Genomic DNA, 16,801 nt, shown 5'->3' on the forward strand with positions numbered 1-16,801 from the left:
TTCTTCATTTGCAAACATGGCGTGCATATATTTCATGCATATCTCTACTCTGGCTCATCACCGCGAGATTGTGAAAAACATCAAAGGGCAAGGTTCCAGGAGAGACAACGAGAGCGGGAGCATCAAACAGGAAAGAGAGGCAACACAGCCCAGGATCGTCTTGACGGGCGCTCTCCCCCTCCTCCTACTTTCCTCCAAAGCGGTGAAGCTGTGTCTGGGCATGACGCACCATACTTGGACAGCCGGACAGGGTTCCTCTCCAAACGAGTAACAGCAGACAGGGATCAACACCAACACCAACATCAACATCACCACCAACACCAACAACAAAAAGCAATACCAACAGCATCCCTTGGCTCCCAGCTTCCCTCCTTTGCTGATTTTCACTGCCCATACCCTCCCCCTCCCTTTGTTTCGGGCACCGTCGCTCCTTCCGTTGTCAAACAAGTGCTTCAGGCCAGGCGGCCGTAGCCAACAACCTTTGTGAGCTGATCAAACTTTAGCGACTCTTGGACGATCGCAGGCTTGGGCTGGTTGTCTTTGGAGACGGGCAGGTTGATCACCGAGGCATCGCTCTCGTCGACGGCCCAGCCGTGAGCCTCGGCCCAGGCTTCAAACTCGCCTCGCTCCTCGAATGACAGGAAGCTCTTGAGCTTGTCGACCTGGATAGACTGGTACGTGATCGCCACCGTGTCCGAGACAAACTCACGGATGCGGCGCTCAAAGTGCGGGTACTCGGTCAGGAGATCGCGGGGTCCGTCGTCCGAGTCCAGGAAGCTCCAGAACTGTTGGAATTTGCACTGCTCCAGGTACTGCTGGAGCTCGATGAGCTTGGCCACGTTCGAGTCGGTGTAGGTCTCCTCGCTCAGGAGGCACAGACACAGCGAAAAGTCCGGATCGGGGAGGGCGCCCAGGGCAAGCAGCAAGACGCGGATGATGCTGCTCGAGTCGACCAAGGTGGGGTTGAACTGGTACAGCTTCAGGGTAGCGAGGCAGGCGTCGCGGTCGTAGGTGTCGTTGGCGATCTGCTCCTGGATGTACTCCTGGAGGACGGGGATGTTGTCGGGGTTGTATCTGTGCATCAAATGGGGGCGCCGCTGATCAGCATGTGGGCAGAGAGGGCCATGGGTCTCGGCGGCTGTGTGTCCTGGGCTGCTTCAAGTGTCCAGCGCTTCCCCAGCCAAAGCCAAAGCCACTGCCGTCTGCCAGCTGGCACATCCAGAGCGCGGGATCCATCATCTTGGCTGTCCTTGCGTCCTGCCCTTCCGATCGCCGAATAACCTCCCACTCCACGCCATCCTCCAGCATTCGTGGCTGATCCTTGTTTGTTGATCCGATGTCTTGGAGGAGTCGGAGGGCCTTGAGCGGAATCGCGCCGGCCGGCTCTGGTCACACATCTGCTCGGGCATCGATATCTTACCTATCGACGGTCTCGACAATGTTGTGGATCTGCATGATCGCGAATGTTCGTTGTTAGCATCAATGTCTGAGAACAATGTCCACACCGCCAGCGTTGCTTCGCCGTGCACCATCAAGCCATATAATCAGAGTACACTCGCGCAGTCGAACAAGAGAAAGCATAACAGGGAGGAGGAGGAGGAAAGGAGGGTGAACGACGTTGGATGTTGGACTCTGGACTGGACAAGATCATGCGTTGATGAATTGGCAAGTCGCTGTCCTCGGCTCCATTTGCAAGAGCCCATCCAGACTCTGCAAGTCTGTCCGACCTCGTAGCGTCGACCGGTCCTTCCTCGGCTCGGGTCGCCCTTCTGCCCCCTCTCCCGATGCCGATCAGAACTGCCCTCATCCCTTGGGCATCCTCTTGGAGTGACCTTACATGCTCGGGACGGCTCTCGGGACGGGCGGAATAGTGAGGGGCCGTGAAGATAGCGGCTTCTTGTTCGCCGGACATGCTGGGATCTTGTTTGCGAGGAGGCGGAGGATGGAGGAGATGAGGGGGGGGGCACGGTGCCGACAGCGATTGGGCAGAGTCCTATGTCCGGTGCCGGTGAGCGAGCGAGCGAGACAGAGGGCAAGACCACGACGAAAATTTTCTTGCTGGCGAGACAGAAAAAACGCACGTGACTGGTGGGCGAGACGAGAGGAGACGAGACGAGACGAGACGAGACGTGATGGGACGGGACGGGGCGAGGCACCCTGATGCAAGGGTGCGAGTCTGCTGGGTGCGCTCGGGGACACATCTTGGTCGGGAGAGCCAGAAGAGTCGCATGGACGAGTGCAGGGTAATGACCCGCAGGGCAATGCTGCCGGGTCGTTGGAGATGTCTGTTTGGGGATGCAGCGAGGCAGGCGAGACCCGCCGCGAGACCACCGCCGAGACCGCCGCCGAGACCGAGAGCGGCATTCTCGTCGGCTTGGGCTCGTCGTTCCGTTTGGCTCTCTCGCATCCTCTGCCTCCATCTGCTTCACCCATCCCGTTCCCGTCCAGCACCACCACAGCACCGTAATGCGATGATGGCGTCGCTGCCGCCCCGCTCTCCGCCGCCCCGCTTCGCTTCCGACATCCGCTCCAACGCAGACGACTGCGACATGGACATCGACCCCGAGGACGCTCCTGCCCAGCACCATCCCGCAGCGGCACCAGACCCGCCCAAGCCCCGCGGCGGCCTCTCTGGACCATCCCGCGACCAGCCGTCGCCGCCCAATGCATCCTTCCGGCCATCCTCGATAAGCTACCGTCGCAGCGCCCCTTCGTCGCCCAGCCGGCCCGCCCAGTCACACGCAGCCTATGACGACCGAAGGCGATCACCTCCTCCCCGCGAACCTCAGGCCGCAACCCCAACTCCCGGTCGCTCGGCATTCAGACAAGAATGGGCCAGTACGGAGTCAGGCTTGCGGTCGCACCCTACTGCTACGCCGCTGGCCCCTGAATCGAGCGACCGATCGAGAGGATGGCCAGCACACTCAGACGACCGGCCCTCCGATCCCGGCCGCTCTTCGGGATACTGGCACAAGGACCGAGGGTATCCCGACTGGGGCTCGGGCGATAAAGACTCGGCCTGGCGCAAGGACGCTGCTCGCGAACGAGACTATGGATACGATCGAGATCGAGATCGAGACCGAGACCGAGACCGTGACCGCGACCGAAACCGAGACCGTGACCGAAACCGGGACAGAGACCGCGAACGAGACCGCGAACGAGACCGCGAACGAGACCTCGAACGGGACAAAGAAAGAGCCCGCAACCAGGATCGAGACCGAGACCGAGACCGAGACCGAGACCGAGACCGTGACCGTGACCGTGACCGAGATCGAGATCGAGACCGGGATCTTGAGCGGGATCGGGATCGGGATCGTGAGCGCGATAGGGACCGAAATAGGGAACGAGAGCGCGGATTCTTCCGGGATGGCCGTGATGCTCGAGATACCCGGGACAACCGAGACAACCGAGACAACCGAGACAACCGAGACAATCGAGATAATCGAGATAATCGAGACAATCGGGACAGCCGAGATGCACGGGACCTCCGCGACGCTCGAGAGCCTCGAGACTCCCGAGATGCATGGAATCCTCAAGACGGCCGAGACAGCCGTGATCCTCGCGATCATCGCGATGCCCGAGACAGCCGCGATCCTCGCGACAGCCGAGAATGGGACCATCCCCGCGAGCGCGAGCGAGAGTGGTTCGACCACCGCCGATCCGAGCGACCGCGCGGATGGGACAGCCGCGACCGCTTTCGAGAGCCGCCCCGTGAGCGGGACCAAGACCACCGAGAACAACAGCCGCGCGACCAAGAGTACCGAGACCGAAGTAGCCGTCCTCGCGACTATCCCGCTGCGCCCTACGATGCCAACCGATCGTATCGAGACCATCAGGGCGATTACGGCCGCATGCCTCCATCCGATGGAGATGCTGCGCCGTGGCATCCCCCTCCAGATGCAGAATCTGCGTCTGGTCCTGCCTTTGCCCCAGCGCCAACCCAAGGTCATCTTGAAGCCGCCGGGGCTTTGACTTCTGCTGCAAACCAGCCACAGCCCACTTATCCATCGTCTGCCGTCGGACTTGACCCAGAGTACCCGTACCAACACAATGGCGATCCCTCAGCTTACGGTCCCCACTCCCATGGAGACTGTGCGCTTCCTTACTCAAGTGAGACTCCTGCCGCCCCCCGGAAGCGCACATTTATCCTCAAGGGCATCGATCAGCATTTCGAGAATCTGCAGTCCATCGGCGAAGGAACTTATGCTAAGGTCTTTAAGGCCAAAAAACGCAACAGCGACGAAATCCTTGCTCTGAAGCGCTTTTCGATCGAATACAACGGCAAGGATGGCGTAAGTGACCCTGGTCCTGCAAAGGGGGGGGGTAACGTGTGGCACCTATCGCGCATAGGAACTGGAATTGTCCCCTGGGGTGGTAGGGTGCCCAACTTTTCGTATCAGGGTCGATGGAGTGCATGGTCCTAAATGCTAGCCAACGGGCGCGCCTGCTGCGTTTGACTGTCAACAAGTCATCACCGTGCTGATGTCATGCTTGCTCTTGGTCTTTGCTGCGGTTGCTAGTTTCCGATCACAAGCCTTCGCGAAATATCTATTCTCAAGCAATTTGCTGGACGGAATCTGGTGCACCCAAATATCGTCGAGCTCAAGGGAGTTGTGCTGGAGACAGGTAGTGTGTCTGAATAGCAGCACGGCGCTTGGCATACGTGTAGCGACGGTTGTAAAGTCGTCTGACGAGTCTGCTGCTCCTCATCGATCCATCCAGATGAGGATGCAAGTCTGTGGAAAGAGTTCGACGGCGGCAGGGCCGATGTCAAGAGCCGTGCGCATGATGCCGGCAACTCCGGCCCGGAAGTCTGCTACAACCTCTGCTTGGTATTCGAGTACATGGAATACGACCTGACATGCGTGACCTCGCAAGCCATGAGCAGCACGCCCCACGACCAGTACTATGGACTGGGCCATCTCAAGTGCATCCTGCAGCAGATTTTGGAAGGCCTGAGGCATCTCCACAGCCACGGCATCGTCCATCGAGACCTGAAAAGTATGTGATCGGTTGCTGGGCCGCCATTTGTGCGACGGCTCGGCTTTGTTCGATATCTGTTCCTCAAGTGCATAGTGGCAAACCATGCTAACGCTCGTCATGTGGTTCTCTGCAGCTGCCAACCTGCTTCTCAATCGCCGGGGCCAGGTCAAGCTGACGGATTTTGGGCTGGCCCGTCAGCTGTTCCCACAGGACGACCCGCGGTACGACTACACGAATCGAGTCATTACCCAATGGTACCGGCCACCGGAGATCCTGATGGGCGCAACCCACTACGGCCCCGAAATCGACATTTGGAGCGCAGGGTAATCAGTCGCTTCTTGCTTTGGATATCGCGTTGCTGCTTGTCACTTTGCCCTTCTGCTCGACTCGGGTGTGTGCTGCCCTTGCCGGGTTGTTGGCGCTGCTCTACAAATCAGCCAGAGATTGGAGCATCCGATTTCTGGTTCGCCCCTTGGCCGGGACAAATGCTTGTGCGAATGGCTAACGGACTGTTTGTGGCTGCAGATGCATCATGATGGAGCTCATCACTCGTCGGGTCCTGTTTTTCACAAGCGGCGACAAAAGCTCGGACGTACTCCAGCTCATCTCGATTTTCAAGATCATGGGCACACCAAACATCGATACCTGGCCCGGGCTCAGTAACCTCAAGATCTGGAACCGCTGCATCCAGGGATGCGAGTTTATGCCGAATGTGTTCCGTCGGATGTTTGAGCCGTAAGTAGTCATATCCAGCCTCTGTCGCTGCCTGAGCACTCACTCGGCCTAGCATTTGAGGCAGTGGTGCGTCAGCGAGCCTGTCTCCAAGTCAGCGACAATGTCTTGCTGGGCTGCCTCCACTTGTGCGTGTATGCAAGTCACATTGATGCCTGATCGCCTGGGCTTTGGGCGTCGTGCTGTGGTCGTGCAGCTCGTAAAGCATACACTGCTCGCTTGTGCTCATCTTTCTATCTCTGCAGACACTACTCTTCTTTGACCTTGGACCTTGCGGAAGCCATGTTGTCGATGAACCCCGAGGGCCGGATCAATGCCGAGATGGCCTTGCGACATCCCTTTTTTGACGAAGTGCCCTATCCATGTCGACCAGAAGAGTGAGTGTCGCATACAGCTGTCATCACTACCCGTCTGCTCGCGCATCCCATGGCCTGCGTTGGTCGGATCGATCATCTTGAAGGGACTGACGCACCAACATAGCTGGCATGTGCACTAATGCCGCTTCTGCGCGCCTCTCAGACTTCCTCAGCTCGAACGAGAGTTTCACGATATGGACCGGCGCCAGCACCGCCACCACAAAAAGGACCCGGTGCGGGCTCCAAGCGATGTCAAGGGCAAGTCCAAGCTTCAGCAGCTCCGTACGGAGGACGAGGCGCCGCCGCCGATTTCCCACCGCGGCTCGGGTGGCTCGCTAGAGTCCGAGAATGGCGCCTGCCCAAATGTTCCAACCTGCCCAGCGCCCAAGTCCGAACCCAGCGCTTCGGGCACGCCCCCAGTCAAGTTGCTCGCGGAGCACCACCAAAGTAGTGCCCAAATCAGTTTGGAGTCTCAGCAGCATCCATCTGAGCCCCAGGACGACTCGCGCACCGATGCGCCAGCGGCGACAGTCAAACCGGCCACGCAGTCTTTGGTAACAGCGACCGAGACTCTCGACAGCACCCAAGCACCGCGACCCGTACCCGATTCGCTTGCTCACGAATCTGCTGCGGAGGAACGACGTGCTGAGTACGAGCGCGAAGTTCACGAGATCGAAAAGATCAAGCGCGCCGAGCGCGCGCTGGCCGAGGAAAACGTTGCTCGTCAGAAGGCCCTTGAGGAAGAGATTCGCGTCCAGGTGGAGGCGGAGCAGCAAAAGCACAGAGAAGAAAGCGCGCTGAAACAGCAAGCCTGGGAAGAATCGCAACAGCGTTCTCCGAAGCCCCTTCCTGACCAGCTCCCGCAGCACCCGCAGCATCCGGACAGCGTCCTCGACGAGCACTCCCGGGCCGAGACCGAGTCGGCGGTCGATATGGATCTGGGCATGGACACGGACCCTGTACCGATTGCCGAGCCGGCCGATACGACCGAGGCCCCTCCTGAGGAGTCAGGGGAGTCTTTCCAAGTTGCAGAGCAGCACTCATTTCCTCCTCCACAGTCCCCTGCCGCTGTTGTTGCTGCTGCTGCTGTTGCTGCCGCTGCTGATCCGCAAGGCTCGGTCCAGAACGGTGCTCCGTCACAGTCCTATACTCGCGAGAATCCTCGGTCGAATGGGGCACCACGCAAGCGACCTCTATCGCCCAGACAGCTTCGATCGCGCTCGAGGTCGTGGGGCCGCCGCCGCCGATACCCCCAGCGACGGGATCGCTCATGGTCGCGCTCTGCCTCCCGCTCTCCTTCACCTCGGCAGCATCGTCATCGATACCCGGGTGGCCGCCACGTCCGACGGCCTTCCATCTCATACTCCTCTCCCTCGCGCTCACCGTCTCCGCAGTCCAGGTCGGCATCTCGCCATCCACTTCGCTCAAACGGATTGGGTCGTGGACGCTCCCCGACACGGCGACAGCGTCCTCAGTCAAACTCCCGCTCAAGAAGCAGCCGCCGCTCTGCGAGTGTAGCCTCGGTTGTCCACGGACGCTCTGCAGCCTCGAGATCGCCGGGCCGCTCGCGCTCACGCTCGTGGTCCGCGTCGAGACCTCGGCGACGCCATTTGCCGAATCGATCGCGGTCGAGAAGCCACGGTCGATATAAACGCCACAAGAACGAGCGATTCCACTCCCGCAGCCCTCCCCCGCGACATGCTCAGCGAGCTCCCTCGCCCCGCCATGGCGCTTCAGGTCCCGGCTCTGCCCACGGCGATACCTCCGGCAGCGCATACAGAGAGAGGCCCTCTGGCGATCAACCTTTCCGGACTGATGGTCCGTCGAGCAGCAGAAAACCGGACTTTGTCTCTCAGAACGTCCATGCCTCGGCTTCAGCCTCTACCTCGACCCGAGGCAGTGACAATAAACAGCGCTAGGGCCGCAGCTGTGCTCCTCAAGCCCATAGGCTCCGCTTTCTGGAACTCAAGACCCGTTCTACCCGACCCGCTCGTGCTGTCCGTCCAAGCTGTCAGTGAAATCCGGATGCGCTCCAAACTTTGAACCTGACTTGGACCTCTGTGGCTCCTCTGGATCCGATTTGATCAAGGCCACCGGTCTGCATCGCTCTCTAGTTGACGCCTTATTTGTATTTCTCCACCCTTTTCTTCATTCATCCCTCCATCCACTCCTCGCTCTCTATCCACCCCCCCTCTCTCTCTCTCGCTTGCATTTTTTGAAATGATGATGGGCGATATACCCTGCGACTTTCGCACAGTATATCTGCACAAGTAGATCTCGATCCTCTCTATGAGCCGACACGAACTACCATCCACCCTAAGGAACCGGGCTCATGATGTCGCCTCCTCCCAACCGAATGCCTTTCATGCACATATCGTCCCCCATCAACTCGCACTCTGGTCATAACCTGCCTGGTACCCTCGCCGAACCGCAGTTTGTATGTATCACTTGCAAGCAATGCTGTGCGGAACGCCTTGGATCGGTCGGCTGGATTGCTGGAGCGGATTTTATCGCTGCACAGATGAGTGCATGTGGATGGAGGCAGCAGTGCTTCTGCTCTTGCCAACTCATCCGGAGTGGCACTGGATCTGCGCGAGACCATCTGGGGTCGACACAGAGCTCGTGCAGCGCCCAATCAGCGACATCCCGCTCTATGGAGAGGTTCGAGTAACCGCTGCTGTGCTAACAGTGTCGATCTCTGCTTGAATACGGGCTTGCTCCATCGCCTCAGACAGCACAACCATCGGTAAGCATCCATCAAGCTCCGGCGGTGTATCCGGCGCCGTCGACATGTGTATTGATTTGGGACCGCCTGCCATGAGCGAGGATGCGCTTTTCCTTGGGCGCATGAACACCTGCCTGTATGCATTGCGGCATCGTTCGCGCCACAGACGGATTGCTTCCCTGGCAATTGATACTGGACAGGCATCGAGCCGCAGCAAACTTGCGTCGGTGCTTGGAAAGCGGCCCGCAGTCGCAAGCATGAAGGTGGTGCGATTGATGGCCCTCTCGATTCTGCTTTCCCACGGTAGAACCCCTTCCAACAGCCAACGACCAACCCACCAACCCATCAACCAACCAACCAACCAACCAACCAACCAACTCGGCTTCAGCCACGAATCTTCCGCTTGCCTTGCACCACCCACCCGGCTCGTCCTTACTCTCGCTGCTCTTGTTGCTCGTGCCGATCTAATATCATTGATCGCTTGTTTCTTGCCTTGAAAGCGTCTGCAACGCCGAATCCCGGAGGATGGAACCAGGCCGCTCCTGCCGCTGCCCACATTCTGGCCACGCTGATTTCATGCATCGATACCGCTGCAGGACGCTTGCCGCCGCTGGCGGACTCGCTCGGCGAGGCAGCCGGTGCAAGCCCGGAGATCACCACCATGTCGGCGGCAGATCAGCTGAACGGCTGAACGGCTGAACAATGACGAGATTGGGTGCGTGGGCGAGTGGCTGGCCACAGCACCCTGGAGACAATCGGGCACCGAAGAGAATCTCCCGCTGACCGATCAAGCCAAATGGAACGAGCAAGCTGTTCGAGAGCAACCCAGGCCGAATCAGAACAGGCGCGCTGTCCCCCAAGCGCCCAGATCCCTCGCTGATAGAGGATAGCCAGCCAACCCAGCGAAGGCCCGCCGTGGAAACGCACCAGCAACAACAACAGCAACAGGCACTCTGTCTCCTCGCCAAGTGCGATCGGAGCTGCAGAGTGTCATCCGCCACCTTGGGCTCCAGAAGCGAGAGCAGGGTCCGTATCGAAGATATGGCACCACACAGCTGCACCAAGGCGCAGTCCGCACTCGGAGGTGAGTTGGTTGATGCTGCATCTGCTCCGTTGCCCTTTTGTCCACTGTTCCGGGTTCTCCTGTGCCTTCTGCTCGGCTGCCTTTCTCGATTGCCACCTGCGGCTTTGCCATTGTCGATCCGCCAAGGATCCAATAAATGCACGACTGCGTCGGCTGTCGGTCCATCCAGAAACCCTTGCTCGAGCTATCTGGCTGCCACATCCCGGAAAACGGTCGGGCTTGTCCAGGGCGAGAGTATCGTCTTCACCATCCTGTCTTGCTCTTGGTTGTTGGTTCATGGTCGGGTGTCGAGAACCGGCACCGTCGGGCCGAGATTGTAGATGTGTCGGGGCAGCCTTGAGCGATGGGGCCTGGCAGACCAGAGCGATCCAAGATGCAGTTGATCCCAGACAACCCTTTCTTGTGGCGACAGCGTCTGCGAGCCTGTGAGCCGCCCTGCAGCCATCGGGCAGATCCGTTGGCAGACGATGGAGGTGGATGGACGTGGAGCCAGATCGGTCGAGCCGAAGCGACCAGCCGCCTGACAGAGCTTGGATTTTGCGGGACGGCCGTCGTTGTCGGTGACTCTATGCCCTGTGGCTCTGGAGCGAAATGGGTGGATGGACGCAGACTCGGGCAGATGCACCCAGAATGCAGAGCGATGGAGGGGAGAGCCCACGAGTCTCCGCCTGTGCCGATCTCGCCCGCTTTCCTTCTGCGCTCGCCCAGCACATCCACGACCGCATCCCGCGCACAGGCCCGAGGAGCGGACAGCAGAGGGAATACTCTACATTGTAAACGAAAGTGGTGTTTATTTCAGGCGGGAGGGGGCTCCGACGCATTGGCAGCGGGGCCGGCTTGCCTAGGCAATACCGTACTTGGCCCTGTACTGCTTGATGTCCTCGACCTCCTTCTCAAAGCCAGACAGACCCGCGAGATACTCGATCAGATGCTCCATCTTGACAATCGAGATGACAGGAACCTTGAGATCCATCTCGACCTGCTGGATGGCCGAGTAGGGCGAGTCCTCGGTGACCCGTTCTTGGCGGTCAAGGGCAATGATGAGCCCGGCAACCTGGGCGTTGTTGGCCGTGATCAGTGCAGCCGACTCTCGGATGGCGGTGCCGGCGGTGATGACGTCGTCGATGATGGCGATTCTGCCCTTGAGCGCCGCGCCAACAATGTTGCCGCCTTCGCCGTGGTCCTTGGCCTCCTTGCGGTTGAACGAGTACGGGACCGAAGCCTTGTGGTGCTCGTAGAGGGCAACGGATGTGGCCGAGACGAGCGGGATGCCCTTGTATGCGGGACCAAAGAGAACGTCGTACTGCAGACCAGAGTCCACGATGGCCGAGGCATAGTATTTGCCCAGGCGAGCGAGCGCCTCGCCCGTGTTGAAGAGGCCGGCATTGAAGAAGTAAGGCGAGATGCGACCGGATTTGAGCTTGAAGCTCCCAAAGGTCAGCACCTTGTTTTCAATTGCGAACTGCAGAAACTCTCGCTGGTATTCCTTCATGGCGGCCTGGTTGCATGCGGAGATGCGTGCGGTGAGTTCGTTTGGGCCGGCGGTATTGCGCGGACGACAAATGCAAAAGGGGCCCTGGTTGCTATCACTGGTTGGGCGAGCTCAGGAGGCTGGCCAGATCAACCTCAAGCACCTCCAGGCGCAGATCGTGCAGCCAGCGACGACTCCTTGAGATCCCGCCCCCCCCCCACCATTCACACTTGCCAGCAGCCCTCCCTGCTGCAGCAGCGGTGACGGCGGCAACAGCATCGTCTATGTGCATATCGGCGTCAGAGCAAGCGGACAGCACCTGTGTGATCGAGCACAATGAAGCTTCGTGCCAATGTCGGAAAAAATTGATTGTGCGAAATGCTGGCCGCCCGCCGGTCATGTGAGCTGCGCGGATGCTGCGCCACTATCCTCCAGCCTGCGCCACACACTGTCCAGCCACAAAGAACCAGCACTCCCTCAAGCGGGCCATGTACTGCGAGTCATGGGTTGCAATTCATGTGCTGCAATTCATGTCGGCGGATGAGTGCAGGCCATCGCGCCCAGGTCAACCTCGGCACACAGCAACGGCCCGCCCGGCCCGCGGCCGTGAACGACAACAGTGAGCTTTGGCGCTGGGACCGCGAGGTTAGGAAAACTGCCGCCCGAATCGTCCCGCGCTGCTGTGTGCAAATCTGTCTCGAGCTGATATGCAAGCCCAGGCACCAGTAGCGGCAGCTGCAAAGCCGTGCAGGTGCGAGACGCCAAGTGGTAGCGTTGGGTGAACATGATCCAGATGTCAGATATCCGTGTAGACCTGCGAAAGCTCGCTGCAGCCGCTCCACAACCAGTATCGCTGGCTAGAGCCAATCTTACCTGGAAGCCCCTGCAGCGAGGTACAATGTCGCGTGAACTGTGTCGCAAATGCACAGCCAGATTCGACAAAGGCTCTGTCCCAATGTTTTCCAGTCGCAGCTCGAGTCTGTAGAGCGGGCCCAAGCCGAGAAGCTGCCCGAGCAAGCAGAGCCATCAGGAGCGATTGTGATGATTCCGCACATGCAATGTGTGCCACTGTTGCTCACAGACGAGTGGCTGCACCGAAGAAGAGCCACCAAAGGATGGCTGCCTCCAAAGCACTTACATTTGCGTCCAGCTTCACTGGGAGCGATGCCGACGATCCAGATGGGTCCGCGGATCGGGATTCCAATTGCATATACCCTTTGAGCGCCTGTATCCTGAGCTTGGTGAGACCGTGTTGGAATAATCGATAGAGATCTGCGAGGCGCATCGATATCAGAGCACCGATCCAAACCCCCATGTTACTCGCTGTAGTGGACATTTTGTATGCAGACCCTGACGGTGCTGGTGCGAGCTTCACGGTACTGATGTCCCCGCTTCCCACCTCCATATTGCCCCGGACTCTACCTGTTGCCTGGTCTCTTTCCCGATTCGACTGCTCCATGAATATCTTGGTCTTCTTTGGAACTGGAATGGGAATGTTTTGTTCCTTGGGTGGTCTCAGAACTGAATCGCCGCTGACAAGCTCGGTGCTTCTCTTGAGCCGCTTCACTAGCAGACCGCCCGAGGTCATCAGCATGACCAGGCAGGATTCTTCGCGAGCAAACGTTCCAAACCTCACGGCCTTGACAATTCCCTAGAGCCCAAAGTGCAGAGATGGTGACTTCCCATCCTCTAAGGTTCAGCACATCTATATACCCTCCGCTTGCAAGCTGCTTGACAAAGCAGTCAGCCCCAGCCGGTCGACCAGCTCATCCCGCGCATGGCAGGTGAACCGCATGGCCACCAGCTTTGGATTGTGCACAGAAAACCTACATCTGCGAGTATGCATGAGACCAGTATGTTGCCGTTGTAGATTCGGACATGTCGGTTCTCGAGTGCAACCAGATATCCGACATATCGCTTGGATGGATGTGCAAACGCTTCGATGCATGCGATTGCGGCCGGCATCAGGATAGAAAACCTTCGATAGCCCTGGACGCATGACGGGTCAGAGAGAGAGAGAGCGAGAGAGAGAGCGGCTGATTCGATCAGACCCCACCCTTTATGACATCGAAACAGACATCATCTCACCTGGTAGTCGTAGCAGTATATGCAATGGTTCATACATGCAACGATGGCACTTTGCTCGAACACCAGCAGTCCAAGGGGCTGGACTTCGAGCTGGACGAGTCGCTCACATGCGTTCCTGCCAAGCAACGTCCGCGAATGTGAGTCGTCAATGCGGCAGCAAGATATGCAATCGCATGTCGAGCGGGGCGGCCTCGGGATCTTTACTCTTTTAGTCGGTACAGGCTTCCGTCACGGCACACAACCACGATTGTGTAGTTCCCTTGAAAGAGGCCCCGGGCCGATACAAATACAATCGGACTCGACAGCTGGAACTGACTCCGACCCGTCCAGTGCCGAACATACAAGATGGAATGCACAACGGTGCAGAGTATCTCAGGGGTAAGTCCGTAAATCCAGCGCAGTAGCGCACAAGAGGACCGACAAGCACCCACGAGGAAGGGCGGTGTCTCGGACTTGCTGCATGGACTCACCTTCTCGACGATGGTGAAGTTTGGGGGACTCAAAATGTATACGATCTTCTCCTCCGAGCCGACGATGAGGCAGTCCATGGACTCTTCATCTTTGCTATGCCTTTTGATGGCGGCTATGCATGTGATGGCTGGCTGTACGTAGCGATAGGTCGCGAGTTCAGTTGAGCACTGGGTCAAGCGTCTGCCCCTCACTGAATCAATCCTCGGCCAAGTACCGGCCATCTTGACGGTTGCATGGACCAAGTAACTCACCTCGCGAGTCAGTGGCTGGTCCTTGACTTTCTGGACAAACTCGATCCGCGAAATCTCGTCGTCCATGGATAGAAAGAGCAGGGTCCTGTTGGTAAGCTCGCCGGTTGAGGACTCGCGGATTTCCCTGAGGAGTTTCCAGGCATCGTCGACACACTGCGGGTCGATTTGGCCAGATTCGTGTGTAGGCGCGGCCCGGATCGACTGCCAGACGTCTTCTTCCAAGGGATTCGCGGGAACCTTCGGGAGGGTGAACTTGAAGTACGGCCGTCTGTTTCGGTAGATGAAGAGCGAGGGTCCCGATGCCAAAGCCAGGGCCGGAATATTTGGCAGTGCCGATTCCGGGAAGAACGAAATCAAGCCGCATGGCAGGCTCTGCAGCGGCGTGTCCGAGAACGGCTGAGCGCCTGAGGAAAGAGAGGAGCAGCGATATTTGCGGTCGATGGAAGTAAATGAGTCTTTTCATGCGACCTGAATGTCTTGGCTTGGAAGCCGCTCCCGCACTTGCCGGATGGCCAGGCATGACTCGTCAACGGTGGTTGGGAAGATCGCTCTGTGCGTCCTCGACGACTTTCCCTGGAGCCCACCATGGAACGACAAACCTGTTCTCGCAAATACCGATCAGAATCCGCATTACCTTTGAACGTTCTCAGTCGCGGGCTCACCTGCTCCAGCGGAGAATCGTCGTTGGCTCCATAGTCGACGGCCACTATGTTGTGCTCCCATCCACCATCGAGATTGGTCAACACAAAACAGGACTGCGACGAAAATATGCGCGCAAGCGGGTCGTAGATAACGTGTCCCCACTGTCGGTTCATTTGATCAACGGCGTTGGCGTGTTCCTGCTCCGCATAGGTCACCAACGAGACAGAGTTCAGCCTTGTCTTGGACTCCCGGGAAGAGCGAGCAGGCTGGCCAGATCCAACATTCAAGGCCGGCGTCGAGTCGGTAAGTCGGTCCGCAGAGAGATGGTGAAAGTGCTGATATGAATGGTCAAGAGGCATGCCTGTTCCCGACTCGCGAGGCCCTTGGTCGCTCGCGGTGGGATCGTCCGTCGGCGGTGGTGGTGGTGACGATGGTGGTGGGTCCGCCATGGTGAGAAGCAAAGTCGCAGACAACAGGAAGAGCGATCGAGGCGAGCCGGGCGGATACGATTCAATGCAATGCCCGTGCGGAACCCTGCCTCCAAGCGATCGTCCTCGGTATCTGAGCGGCTTTGGAGCGTCGGGATTTGATGCAGCCAATGTCGACCAAGCCAGTCCAATGTCGGCGGTCGTTTTCGAGCGTGGGATCTGGCATCTGGGTATGGGCGCGCAAGTCTGGCTGCCGAGTTGCCCTCGGCGAGGGAAGCCTATTTCCCATGCAACACTTCGAAACGAACCAGGGTGCAATGCGCTGATATCACAAAAACATATCTCGGCGATACATGCCGATAGGCTCTCAAGGAGTCGTCTCTGGGGCGCCTGAGTTTGCCTGGGCTTCGATTGAACCGTCCTGCACTCTCACCAGGTACATGACGGCTGCATCTCCCATGCCAACCTCCCATCCACCATCTACTATTGCTGTGGCGGCCCATCAACGAGTGGGCCAGCCGATAGGATGCGTACTGCCAAGCCCACAGTCCGGACAGAATGTGGGATTGACATTCGCAGTGAATTGATGCAGCAGAGCAGCCATGGCCGTGATGATCAGATACGGGCGAGGCGACGTGTCTGCCATCCGTCCAGTGCCAGGCGGAGGGATGTATTGAATGCAAAATTGGATGGCGAAGCGGGGATATCTAGTTTTCTTTCCACTGATGAGAGCATGTTGGCCGAGTACACTGGCGGAGGAAGGAACAGAGCAATCCAGTAAGGACAAGGCCACAAACTGGCAAGCTTTCCACAATGCAACAGCTGAAATACAGTGGTCTGCACCTTGTAGAAGGTTGTCATTGGCTCGTCGGCAGAGCGGATCTGGAGCTGGAAGTAGTATGCTCGATCGGCCTCGCACTTGGGACACATCACTGATGGCAAGATCGGGAGGACAGAACGCCGACGGAGCAGACATGAAGGACTCTGTGAGTGAAGAGCGACAAAACACAACAGCGAATGCTGCGGTATTATGCGCTGCGGTATTGTGCGCTGCGGTATTGTGTCAAGCTCCAGGAAACCGCATCAGGACGCAGCCGCCACACCGATGTTCCGATGCCAGAGGAGCGATTCGTGCAAGCCAGACGAACCTGCAGTCGTGTCCACGTTCTTCCAGGCATCTTCGCCGCCAAGGACGTCGTCGATCTCCTTCTTCTTGAACCAGCGCTTGCTGCCCACGGGCTGGCAAACGACAGGAGGCCGACAGCAATGTCAGAAAGCCGCGATGGCTGCCATGGCCGGATGTATCTGACGATCGCGCTTTCCCGGCACAAAGGCCATGGCAGAGCAATCTTTGGCAAAGACAACGCACCCTTTCGATCTGGCAGACGTATGGGCAGGTCTGGCACTGGAGTTCATAGCCGGTCATGCCGGACTTGACCAGCAGCAGGTTGGCGCAGTTGGGGCAAAAGTACATGGCTCGTGGGACACGGGCTGGGCAGCCAGAGGGGCGCTTTGGTGCAGCGTTGGATTTCCGAGGAGCCGCAGGACAATCCAGCTGTCCACAGGCCGA

At 58.5% G+C, this 16,801-nt stretch overlaps 6 protein-coding genes across 6 annotated transcripts; 2 read left to right on the forward strand and 4 right to left on the reverse strand.

Annotated features, from left to right (window-relative positions):
- Positions 1-7: 7 nt before the first annotated feature.
- BJ171DRAFT_491521 (armadillo-type protein) lies at positions 8-2,030 on the reverse strand. Its single transcript, XM_053109739.1, has 3 exons — positions 1,838-2,030; positions 1,421-1,449; positions 8-1,074 (listed from the first exon to the last, which is right to left on the reverse strand). The coding sequence occupies exons 1-3, from the start codon at positions 1,910-1,912 to the stop codon at positions 453-455; spliced, it is 726 nt and encodes a 241-aa protein (XP_052969883.1). The 5' UTR covers positions 1,913-2,030; the 3' UTR covers positions 8-452.
- A 1,821-nt stretch (positions 2,031-3,851) lies between these two features.
- On the forward strand, positions 3,852-6,096 carry BJ171DRAFT_420346 (Pkinase-domain-containing protein; the record flags this gene model as incomplete). Its single annotated transcript, XM_053107430.1, has 6 exons — positions 3,852-4,292; positions 4,521-4,629; positions 4,813-5,001; positions 5,117-5,306; positions 5,509-5,718; positions 5,961-6,096. 6 exons carry the CDS (start codon positions 3,852-3,854, stop codon positions 6,094-6,096), a joined length of 1,275 nt encoding a protein of 424 aa, XP_052969884.1.
- Positions 6,097-8,197: 2,101 nt separating this feature from the next.
- Positions 8,198-9,559, forward strand: BJ171DRAFT_255504 (uncharacterized protein). The gene is made up of 3 exons (XM_053106726.1): positions 8,198-8,508; positions 8,803-8,817; positions 9,104-9,559. Exons 1-3 carry the CDS (start codon positions 8,404-8,406, stop codon positions 9,485-9,487), a joined length of 504 nt encoding a protein of 167 aa, XP_052969885.1. The 5' UTR covers positions 8,198-8,403; the 3' UTR covers positions 9,488-9,559.
- A 1,090-nt stretch (positions 9,560-10,649) lies between these two features.
- BJ171DRAFT_491528 (orotate phosphoribosyltransferase) lies at positions 10,650-11,698 on the reverse strand. Its single transcript, XM_053109740.1, has 2 exons — positions 11,671-11,698; positions 10,650-11,378 (listed from the first exon to the last, which is right to left on the reverse strand). Exon 2 carries the CDS (start codon positions 11,370-11,372, stop codon positions 10,722-10,724), a length of 651 nt encoding a protein of 216 aa, XP_052969886.1. The 5' UTR covers positions 11,373-11,378; positions 11,671-11,698; the 3' UTR covers positions 10,650-10,721.
- Positions 11,699-11,705: 7 nt separating this feature from the next.
- On the reverse strand, positions 11,706-14,931 carry BJ171DRAFT_491532 (ciliary BBSome complex subunit 1-domain-containing protein). The gene is made up of 10 exons (XM_053109741.1): positions 14,824-14,931; positions 14,162-14,565; positions 13,910-14,041; positions 13,644-13,750; positions 13,440-13,554; positions 13,182-13,340; positions 12,774-13,002; positions 12,490-12,623; positions 12,225-12,356; positions 11,706-12,086 (listed from the first exon to the last, which is right to left on the reverse strand). The coding sequence occupies exons 1-10, from the start codon at positions 14,882-14,884 to the stop codon at positions 11,880-11,882; spliced, it is 1,680 nt and encodes a 559-aa protein (XP_052969887.1). The 5' UTR covers positions 14,885-14,931; the 3' UTR covers positions 11,706-11,879.
- A 915-nt stretch (positions 14,932-15,846) lies between these two features.
- On the reverse strand, positions 15,847-16,705 carry BJ171DRAFT_420308 (uncharacterized protein; the record flags this gene model as incomplete). Its single annotated transcript, XM_053107429.1, has 3 exons — positions 15,847-16,163; positions 16,380-16,470; positions 16,601-16,705. 3 exons carry the CDS (start codon positions 16,703-16,705, stop codon positions 15,847-15,849), a joined length of 513 nt encoding a protein of 170 aa, XP_052969888.1.
- Positions 16,706-16,801: the final 96 nt, after the last annotated feature.

Source organism: Polychytrium aggregatum (genome assembly GCF_025602895.1).
Source record: "Polychytrium aggregatum strain JEL109 chromosome Unknown BJ171scaffold_6, whole genome shotgun sequence".
Lineage (NCBI taxonomy): Eukaryota > Fungi > Chytridiomycota > Chytridiomycetes > Polychytriales > Polychytrium > Polychytrium aggregatum.